Genomic DNA, 11,365 nt, shown 5'->3' with positions numbered 1-11,365 from the left:
CACAGACAGTGGTACTGGTTTATGATGTTATCAATACATAAAACAAAAAAAAAATGCTAATTAAATACCAGAAATCGAAGAGAATGAGCGTTAAAGATTTAAGAATATTTTTTGCAATTTCTCTTTGATTTACATGTTCAATTTTAAGAATATTTAACTCAATACAGCTTGACTTCAATACTATAAAAAAAGCTGTGTCGACTAAGTTTCAGTTAAACCCATATTTTAGTTTCATCTTCGTATTTTGAGCATAAAATAAGTTAATACCTATGTCACATTTTTAATGTTCACAAACCATTTTCTTTTTAGTTTTGTTAGGATTTTGAGGTGCTTGAGTTACTAAAGCGTTTTGAATTTATGGCATTTGAATTATTAAAGCGATTTCCAATTTCAACAAGAACTGGTATGAAATCCAATCGGATCAAAAAATACTGCAAAAATAAAAATAAAAAAATCATTATATTATATTACCTAAAGATTAATAGAAAAATGGTGCAGAATATTTCTTAATGTGATCTTATGGTAGGAATTGGACTGATCATTAACAAGTTGTGAGCCACAGCTTAATCCTAAGCAAATCTTCATTCCATTAAAACTTTTTATGTGATAATCTTGCCAGCCTATATATACAATTGAGAAGTCTAAGTATTTACAGAACACAAAGGAAGGGAAAAAAAAAATAAAGTACCTTATCATCACCACTTGTTCTAAAAAAGTTGGTAATTGTGAAGGTTCCTAATGATTGCAAGAAATGAAAAAGTTGTAGCTTTTTAGCCAACAAGTAGGGTTGAGGGCTTTAAGCATTATCTTGCTCATTTCAACTAAGGTGGAAAACTCTGCGTTTGGACCTGTTCAACCATTGTTTAGCTTGATTTACACGACATTTATTAGTAGAGGTTTCTTCAAGATGTGTGCATTAAATTCTGCATCCAGATTATCCAATTATTGATGCTACATTGTCAAATGCAGAGGGGTAATAGAATATTAACCAGTTTTGTGTGGACAGATTAAGATGCAGCTTATATTTCAAGGAAGGCTAAGAATAGTAGACCTAGCCATTATTTACATGACAACTTTTCTAATGTCTCCAAGAACATATTATAAGAAATTAATAAATTATAAAATTTTATTGGAAATTATATTAAAAAAATATACATATAAATTCTTATTATATACTTTTAGACACATTAAAAAAATTTGTTTACATGATATAGTGTTTGTGCACCGCACATTGTAGACCCAAGAGCATTAGATGCCTGCCAACATATATGTGCCAGATTGTAAAGAAAGCTGGGTTAGGTCAGAGATAATAGAACAACCTTGATTACTTTGTCTGCGGAATATTTGGTTTACTTTATTTTGGACTTTAAAGTACTCACCCAACTGCTACTTCTTTAAAGGGTGTTTGGCTTTTTTATTAATACAAATTCTCAAGCATCCAAATGAAAGAGTAAGAATCAATTGCTTCTTGACAAACATATTTTAAATTCTATAATAATGAAAAACCACACATTTTTAGCTATGCTTATAACATCTCACCCAAATATTCAAGTTCAATAGAGACTCAAAGCTTATGCTACATCACGTGGGAATTGCATTTTCTTTACGAGCAATCCTTGTTAGCAGTAGCAACATAATTTACCAGCTTACTTATTGCAATTTTCATTAGACAAAAACTTATATGCTGTAATTTAAATGCTTTATGGTGCCGTTTACTAATTAAAATTAGATTTGACCAAAAAAATAATTAGAATTAAAATTTTATTTTAATATGTTTTATATTTAATGTTATTACATGTTACCTTGCTAATACATTAATCTTGATTGAAAAACAATACCAAAAGGTACCTGTAATACTTCATTTAAAATTTGTTGGCTTTGCACTAGACAATAAAATCACATCTTTATCGGGCTATCTTCAATTTTGCTTATGCAAATTCACCCAATCTTAATTGATACTTAGATAAGTTATAACATAATTAACCATACATGCACTCATGATTAGCATGATATATATGTTGCATGTTTGGAAGTGGTTATTTTTGAAAAAATAATCACTTATTTTTAAAAAGTTAATAAACGATCATTTTTAAAAATAATCTTAAGACACATTTGTTCGCCTTTTAATGAGAACTAGGAGTTTGTCATCATTTAATGTAGTAATTAGTGCTTCTGTGGAAACCATTATTATTATTATTATTATTATTATTATTTTTGTCATAATAAGTCTTCACCCAACAAATACAGTTCAGATAAAATTATTAGTAAAGGGAGCAAATATTAAATTATAAACTTAACAAATTACCGTATCAAAATATAATTTTCAACCAACCGCATGAGTTGTGACCCTTTCTCTGGATTTCCTTAAACGAATTTACTAAAGCTTAGGATTCACACAGCATGCCAAATTGAAAGGGAAATTTCATGTAATTTCACAGCTCAAAATAGTAGATAGGACCATTTTTCAATATAAGCTGCCAAAGATTGATAGAGATTACAATTTATGGCTGAGCATAATGGGAGCAAACAGATCAAATGGATAACCATTCTATCACTAATCTTAGCTCAAACAGAATGTTTTATAGGGGTGTTACCAGAGCTAAAATTAAATAGGAGAGAATTTTGAAAATAAACCCACGTTCCACTATGACCAAACACCAAGGCCTCAAAATCAAAACTTTTCCATCTCACTCCACTTTCACTTCCCTAACTATCTTTTACTTTTCTTACCCTTAATTTTTCTCATTGTGTTCTATTAAAGGACTGAGTTCTTTTCTGAAATATTGAGTACTTAGACTTAGCTATAGAGGCGAAAATCCAAGTTAAAATGAAAACAAAAAAAAAAGAATCAGGGACAGAATGATTTTGGTGGCTAGGTCTCCATGATGACCCTGATGCATCGAGACTAACTGAAGCAAACCTTTCTTCAGACTGTCCTCTCCTGTACATCAAGAAATAGGTAAGAATCTTAAAACTACATAATTTATCGATATCATTCATGAATGACTTCTGCCTCAAAGTTGGAAGATTAGTTTTGTCAAGAGCTTCAGGAATCTTTATTTTATCTAGTTTTGAATGATGATGAAGCCTTCTTATTTTGTTTAAGACAACTTATTAAGGTTCAGTTTGAGTAAACTTTTAAAGAAGTCTTTATTCGAGAAAAAAATCGATATAAAAAATGAATAAAATTTCTCTCTTAAGTTAAAATCGAATTTATCTTCTCAAATTTTAGAGAAAAGTTAAATGAGAGAGCTAAAGAAATAGAGAAACATAAATTATTTCTACCTTATGAGAGAAGTTCAATTCATTTTTTACACTGATTTTTTTTCTATAAAGACTTTCCTAGAAGTTTACATAAATATAGCCTAAGTCAAATTCTGATTATTCATGCAAAATTATTCACTATTGTTTTTATTCAATTAGAGTTAGCACATATAGCAGAGCTCTACTGAGATATACCTTAAGAAGTTCTTGACTGATTTCCACACAGAGTCAACATTTTTTCTTCCCTTGCTTGAAGCATCATCTTTTGGACCTCTCTTTAAGAATTCACTGAATTTTCCTTTAGGTATCCCTGGAAAGCAAAGTTGCAAAAAATCCTAAATAACTTTTTGTTCATGTATGTGCAGCATCATTTTAACATATTATACTTGAATCCCAAAAGTATGAGTAAAATGAACTATTACTGATGTCATTAGATGATAGCGAATCACGTTTGCTAGATGCTCTTAGTGAAGCTAACTGCTCAACAAGTATGCGTTCCGTGTCACTAGAACAAGCAGGATGAAAAGAAATCATAACTATAAGAAACTTCAAGAAAAAAATATAACAAAGTATTCATTTATCAAGAAGGCTTCTGCGTGTATGGTTCGACCATAAACTGTCATGTAATATGTTCTCACACTAAATCAACTTAGTGGAGCAAAGAAATTCAAAGGCAGCAGTTCTATTCAGATAACTGATGAAGTCTTTCAAGGTGAATTATAACTATAAAGTGCAAACTCATTCCATCTGTAATTGTTGGGACGTGAGACTGTAGACAAGGAAAAATGTGTTCTCCAACAGCAACATTAATAAAGTCCATGGAAAGGCATTAAAGGCTCTAGCTTAAAATTGATATAAGTAAATAAAATATTTACTGAAAATTGCTGCACTTGAAAACCGGAGTCAAAGTACAATAACACAGAAATTTCTAGTGCATGCAAAACTCCAAACTGGACAATCAATGATAAACTCTTACTTTAAGGAATATAAGAAAAGATGGTAAGAAAAATACAGACCTGAGATGCTTTGGAATAAGAACATTCACAATGAAGTAATGATCCCCTCGAACAGATGGTTTATTCATGTCTGGAACTCCTAATCGTGACAACTTCACGGAATCTCCAGGTTGAATCCCTGGGGGAATTTGAAGATCCCTTAAACCTTCAACAGTTTCTACCTGAAGTCACCTAAGTTTAAAGTCAAAACAACCTTCATAGACACAAAAGCCACATGATATTACTTAATGTTATGAATGGCTTAAGCACTGAACTATGCTGAGAAAGACACAGAATGAGTAAACTTGCATATCTAAAAAATGAATAAATTAATATCATGGACTTTCCTCCAAACATAAAAAATATAAGGAATATGATGGTATACTACTGGAAATTAAGGGTGGAAATGGGCTGATGAGCAACCCAACATATTTTTACCACAATTGGAAATCACTAAAAATACCTACCTGTTAAAGCATGATCATCTATATCAATAACCATGGGGATGATATAGATTAATTGATTGCACTCAGTGAATATTAAATGCAGAATATCTAATAGATAGCATGGTTGCCTCGGAAGCATAAGCTTCTGGATATGTAACTGCATTAATTATATTATTGTTCTGCAAAAGAATATATTTAGCTAATAAGATTGTTAATGCCAGCAAAGAAGAAAGACCTATTCTGAAACAAAATATTACTTCAACCAACTGTATTCAATTCAACATATAAAACAAACTGGAGAGGAAGTACATCTAGTAGAGGGTAATAAATCTTCCCAACTTAAAAAAGAAAAAATAGCGAGTGTGGCAAAAGAAGGCAACAGAGCTCTCAGTCTCTTTGCATATCAGTTATTTAAAACACCTCTACAGCGACCACAATGAGCTGAGCACCAAATTTAGGTAAAAAACAGAACGTACTCCTCTATATTAGAAAATGCATCAAAGACAATCCTGATTCCTGTCCAAATGTCTACATCAAAGGTGACAAAGAAGGGGTGCTTGTCCAATCCATAGTGGCACCACCAGGGGGGCCTAAATGATGTAAACTGGACTAGGAAAAATCCAAGAAACTCGGTTCCAATTACCAGGAAAGGAGTTCTTGGAATTCCAAAACAACAAATCCACAGAATTGAAACAAGATGATTTAATATGAAATCAATATCATACCAAATAACTACAGACACTGAAAAGGGTATCTATTTATAAACCATGGGCAGTCAAACTCTAGTCAAATCCTAATCAAAATAACATCAAATATAAGATCCTAGAAGTATGGAAAGATCCTAAAACAAAGTAAAGATCCCTAAATAACACAATTATCGTATAATCCATAAAAATAAGTTAAGACCCCAAAAGATGATAAAATCCTAAAAAACTTAAGTATCCAAATCAACATGCTTCTCCATTTTGCACCTACAATGTTACTGTTTTAATGTCAAGGGAGTGGGGTGTAGCTAATATTACCTTTTTGACTGATCCCAGTATTGCATCTGTGAAGTCAATGTTAATCTTTGAGTACAAATGAAGACCTTCTCTCCAAATTCCTTGCTTTTCATCTACATGAAGGACAACAAAAAGATCCCCAATAATTTTCCTGAAATAAAAATGCACCAAATTAATAGCAAGCTTAGATGAGTTGAATTCATAGTGATTCTGACCACATCTCCCCTTCAGGTTGCAAATCAATAATCCAATGAAAACAAGACCCAACTTTATTTTTAAATAAGCTCTCGTGTCTCAGATTAAGTGACATCATTTTCTATTATTACACATGATGAATCATAACAGTTTTTGGTAATCTATCACCAATAAATAATCATGGTATTGCGCAAAGGTTGTTAATTTAGCAGTAAATTGATAATTAAGAGTAAAGGAATGAAAAGAGTAAATTGGAAGTCGGCAATCTTTGGGTCCTTGAATGGAGGCTTCATAGTATATTAGTTGGTGAGTTTGTTGAAAGTTATGAATATGGTCAGTGTATTTACTCATTAGATGCTGTCTGTTGACTGTCGAGATGTAGAAACAACTTCATACTTATTTGTTTAATAAATAATAACGTGAAGAAGCTCTGTTTTGCAGTCTTTATTTATTACAACTTATATTTTCCTTTTATCAATCCGACAAGCCAAACTAGAATTCATCCCACAAATCACACAGTATAATCAAGTCAAAACATTGTTGGAAGCAAAACATTCACTGATGCTCTAACCTCTTCTTATCAAAATTCCCTTGCCCTCGAATTTGCATCGTGTCTCCATCATTGACTCCTGGAGGAATATCCACTTCCATTGTTTGTTTAGATTGAACCTGACCACTGCCATCACACTTTCGACAGAGATCAGTGATTATTTTGCCAAGACCACCACACTTAGAACAGGTAGAAACCTGAATATCACATGATACAAATGTCACTCTGTTATAATATCTCAGAGAATTTAAATATAATTGGCAATATAGTCACTCAAAGATTAAATCTATTTAATCAAATGACCTGAGACATCATTCCAAAAGGTGTTCTCTGACTTTTCATTTCTCCCCCTCTGCCACCACAATTTGTGCATTGCTTAATGCAACTCCTTGATTTAGCCCCTGTACCATCACAAGTATTACATGTCTGAAAACAAGAAACTTCAATCTCCCTCTGTCCTCCAAAAATGGATTCTTCAAAGCTCAAATGAAGGTCTTGCCTGCATTGCAGAATAAAAGAAAGTTAATTCCAAATATTTTGTGCAATCTTGTTGGCATTTTATGGACAGATATAACGTCTTCCAGAGGCAAAGGGTAACTCTGGCTATCTTCTTTCTTCTCACTTCTTTTTTCTTTTTATTTGATTTTGTTTTTGAAAGACAGCCCATCCTCCTGCTTGCAATTCTTTTATCTTCTGTTAGATAAATTTCTCTTTTTATACACATGGAATAAAGTCCCTATGTGAAGGAGAATGCTAAATAATAACAATTTTTTCAAAAAAACTCAGTCATAAAGGTAGTGTTCTGTAATTACTCGGTTAATTCTCAAACCAAATTAATCTTAGTATTGAGAAGATAGTTACCGAATATCACGACTGCGGTTTCTCTTGTTTCTGAAATTGAAGTTGATGCCCCCTTCATCAGCATCTCCAAAAAGTCCATCAGCATGACCAAAGAATGTATCGAATAAATCAAAAGGATCAACCTGATTAATTCAAAAGGCATATGCAGTAAAATCACATAAGAAGAACTAAGGCAGGAAAAGAAAATAAAGGAATAAATGTTAGTCCTTCAGAATTATATCATCATATAAAAAGTCGTACATTCATTTTGAGCTAGCAAAAAATGGAAGATGGAATATACACATACCCCTGAAGCACCAGCTGACTCTCCATTTTCTCCTTGTAGACCTGACTCACCAAAGCGATCATATAAAGATCTTTTCTCATCATCTGATAGGACCTATATGCATGCTTTGTTACCATACAAATAAATGGAATAAATACAAATATAGCACACAGGCAGTTATGGTCCACAAAGTAATACAATTATCCATAAATTTCACTAATCCAGTCATGTATCCCAGATGGGAAAAAAATTACAATGAAAATGTTCTGATCATAAGCAAAGAGAACAGTAGCACAGAAGATATAGATATATAAAATGTGGAGCCGGAGAATGTAGAAAAAAAAAAGTGTTCTGCTTGAGCACATTTTGCTTCTGACAGTAGAAAAAGTATCATTCTAGGGGCAAGAATTACCTCATATGCAGCACTTATTTCCTTGAACTTTTCCTCAGCCCCAGGGCTTTTGTTCATATCTGGATGATACTGATCCAAAAAACAAAAACTTATAACAATTCGATTATCAACCAAAGTCATGCCTCGTAGTGTAAACTATGAAGTGATTTTCTAACCTCTAGTCATTTTTTTTTTTTTTTAATACCATGTGTAAAGTGATTCTTCATTACAAAATTTTCATCTTCTCACTCTTTCCTCAACCAAACATATATATTAAATAGAGAAAAAAAAACGACTTTCATCTGCAATTTTCACACAGCACTGACACCAACAAGCTAAAAATTAACTCCAAAATTTCCCAAAAACCTGACACCCCAGATTTCAATTTCCCTCATTTTGCTCCATTTTCTCCAAAACCAAACACAACCCATTAAAATTACCAAGTAAATATAAGGGAAATTAGAAAAAAGTTGGAACCTTGCGAGCCAGTTTGCGATAAGAGCTCTTGATTTCTTGAAGAGTAGCATTAGGGTTAACATTCAAAGTGGAATAGTAATCGGTTCCTCCTTTGGCTCTGATTAGTGCAACACGAGAGCGATTCCTGTTGGTGGTGGTGGAAAAACCAAAACTTTGGTTTTGGGTATGACCCGTTTTGTGCATAAACTTGGAACCAAAGGTGGAATATGATGATGCATTGGAATAGCTTGTAACCGGGTAGAGGGTAGCAATAGCATAGTGGGATGGTGGAGTAGTGTGAATCAGTGGCATTGGTGAGTGATGGGTTTTGGTTCTGAAATGGTCACAACCAAGTAATTGAAATTTGGTTTCTCACATTCACAGTTAGCGATAATGATGATTCATTGGAGGGTTTTAGAGGGGTTCACGTAGCCTTGGATTTACAAGTGATTATTCATCAATGATTTAGACCGTAAAAAAATTTTAAGCAATAATTTAGGAGGACAAGATTTGATCGTCCATAGAGATTAGGGTACCTGAAAAACAGTATAAAATATTCCCACTGAATTATTTTTTTATCGCATTTTCTTTTACAGATATAAAAATGTTATCACATTCATATATCTAAAGCTAACTGGCTAAGAATTCAATTCTTTCTTATACAGAGATGAATTCAAATTTCAGATGACAAACCTCCAAGGTGCAATTTGCTTAAACTTTCTTCTATTTAAACAAAAATGTATGTATAAAACGATAAAGAAAATAATAGGAATCAATAATTTGAATTTTCACTTATCCTTTAAGAGTTAGGTACATGTAAATTTCCTGTAAATACTTCTTTAGCTCGAAAGTTTTTTTCTACCTCAAAATCTGACACAATTTCATATTTTAAAATTTTCTGTAAAAAATCTTTTAAATATTTAATGCAAGCCTTTGTTGGCAAAGAATATTCCAACTAGTTTTTCTGTTTTTTTTCCTTTTTTAAAAAAATTATTATAACTTATAATTTCAAATTCAGACAGAAAGCTACCTATAGTGATTTTTTCTTAAGAATAATATTATATCCTCATATTCTACTTTTCTACTAATTCTCTTTATTTTTTTATTCATTAACTAGTGTTTTTAGAGTACCAATTAACATTTACCATATTTTATAAGATAACTTAATATTTAATAGTTTTAATGTATAAATTATTTAAATTTTTGTAACTTTTAATTAAACAATAGTGTATATAATTTTTTTATTATACGTAATGTTGCACAAATCAGAAAATTTTAATTTAAAATTATAAACCCTAAACTATTTTTTTTTCAGAAGAAAGCTTGAGTAAAATACATGAATGAGTCATGCTGTCTTCCTAGTATCCCATTTTGATGTGTCATTGCATTGGTTGTTCTTGCAGACGGACGAAGTTTAATGGATAATTCTGCAGCTTGACTTAACCCTAATTTGGTAAAATTTAGAGGTACCATAATAATACAATTTTTTAATATATTTTTTATTATTAGTTAAAATTTATTAAAATTAAAAAATATAAAAAACATTAGTTTAAGAGAAAAAAAACATAAAATTTAGTTATTTTTATTATTTTAATAAAATTTAATTAATAATAAAAAATATGTTATTAAGAATGATAGAGAACATGTTAGTCACGTTTGTCTTAAATACAGATTCAAGAATGGTTGACATTTTGTTTTCAATGCGTGCGGCCGCGGCGGAAAGGATGCATAAAAAATGAATATTTTATTCACATAATTTTTTAATAAAACTAATAATTAATGGATAAAAAAGAATTATTGTTCCTTAAATTTGAGATAAAATAAAATATTGATATTTTTTTTTTATAAACAAAAGAAGAGATAATAGTAAATTTTATAATGATTCATTAAACATGTATCTAAGAACATATATTAAGAAGTTAAATTTATTTAATTTTTATTAAAAATGAGAATATTTATTATATTAAAATTATAAAAGCATTTGTGTGATTTTATTTTAATTTTTTAAAGTTATTTTTTAATTTATTAATTTTTGAAATTGAGTCTTTTATTTTAAAATTTTATATAATATTTATCATAACTATAATAAAAATATGCCATATTATTAATTGGATAAAAATAAAAAAATATACAAAATACTTAATAAAACACTAAATAAAATATAATAAAAATTATTTTATTTTAAATATTTTATATACCTTTAGTTTTATAAATTTAATCAATGATATATGATATTTTTGTTATATTTTTTTAAATATTGAATAAAATTTTGGGATAAGAGACTTAATTTAAATAATTAAAAATTAAATATGATAAATTAAAACTAAATAAACTAAAATAACATATAAGTTAAAATATGAAGATTAAATGTATAGTTAAGCATACTTTTTTCCTTTGCAAGCAAGTTCAATTTTCTTAAATTTATGTAATAGACATTACGAGAATTAAAAAGTTTATTTAAACTAATAAATAAAAATCCATGTCATAATTAATGTGAATAAATATTTTAAACTTGTTTATATATTTTTTAAAATTATTTCAGAAAAATACCAAAACTCTTTAACAAATGAAGATATCAGAGCATTATCTAGCGAAAATTTTATTATTAAAAATATAATAATATTTTCTCTCAAACTTATTAGCAGAATTTCTAATATTTTATACTTGATCTCCACTACCAAACAATGGTCATCACCTTGTTACTTGTTATTCAAGCATTTGAAGTGTTATTCTTTACTCGGCTACAAAAGTCAATGCCCCTCTCCTTCTGCACTTGGCATTTTGCAAGGAAATCTCCTAGAAAAGCTCAATCATCATACCACACGCCTAAGCCATAAACTCTTAACCCCTACAAATACCCATAAAAATTAATGTTACACCATAGTTTTTCATAACAAATCATCAATACCTTTTCCTATCAATCAATCATCACAATCACACC

At 30.2% G+C, this 11,365-nt stretch overlaps 1 protein-coding gene across 3 annotated transcripts; it reads right to left on the bottom strand.

Moving 5' to 3' along the window:
- Positions 1–2,411: 2,411 nt before the first annotated feature.
- On the bottom strand, positions 2,412–8,810 carry LOC113867785 (chaperone protein DnaJ). Of its 3 annotated transcripts, none has more exons than XM_027503258.1 (11): positions 8,446–8,810; positions 7,990–8,058; positions 7,599–7,691; positions 7,313–7,434; positions 6,755–6,950; positions 6,473–6,648; positions 5,728–5,857; positions 4,281–4,441; positions 3,687–3,769; positions 3,460–3,574; positions 2,412–2,941 (listed from the first exon to the last, which is right to left on the bottom strand). In XM_027503258.1, exons 1-11 carry the CDS (start codon positions 8,734–8,736, stop codon positions 2,743–2,745), a joined length of 1,635 nt encoding a protein of 544 aa, XP_027359059.1. In that variant the 5' UTR covers positions 8,737–8,810; the 3' UTR covers positions 2,412–2,742. The 3 variants fall into 3 exon arrangements, with proteins under 3 accessions (XP_027359059.1, XP_027359060.1, XP_027359061.1); XM_027503259.1 differs by having other exon boundaries at positions 2,628–2,941; positions 3,460–3,578; positions 3,715–3,769; positions 8,446–8,793; XM_027503260.1 differs by lacking the exon at positions 7,599–7,691 and having other exon boundaries at positions 2,628–2,941; positions 3,460–3,578; positions 3,715–3,769; positions 8,446–8,793.
- Between the last annotated feature and the right edge of the window lie 2,555 nt (positions 8,811–11,365).

Source organism: Abrus precatorius, unplaced genomic scaffold (genome assembly GCF_003935025.1).
Source record: "Abrus precatorius isolate BTA unplaced genomic scaffold, Abrus_2018 Scaffold5, whole genome shotgun sequence".
Lineage (NCBI taxonomy): Eukaryota > Viridiplantae > Streptophyta > Magnoliopsida > Fabales > Fabaceae > Abrus > Abrus precatorius.
This window is presented reverse-complemented; position numbering and strand designations above follow the sequence as displayed.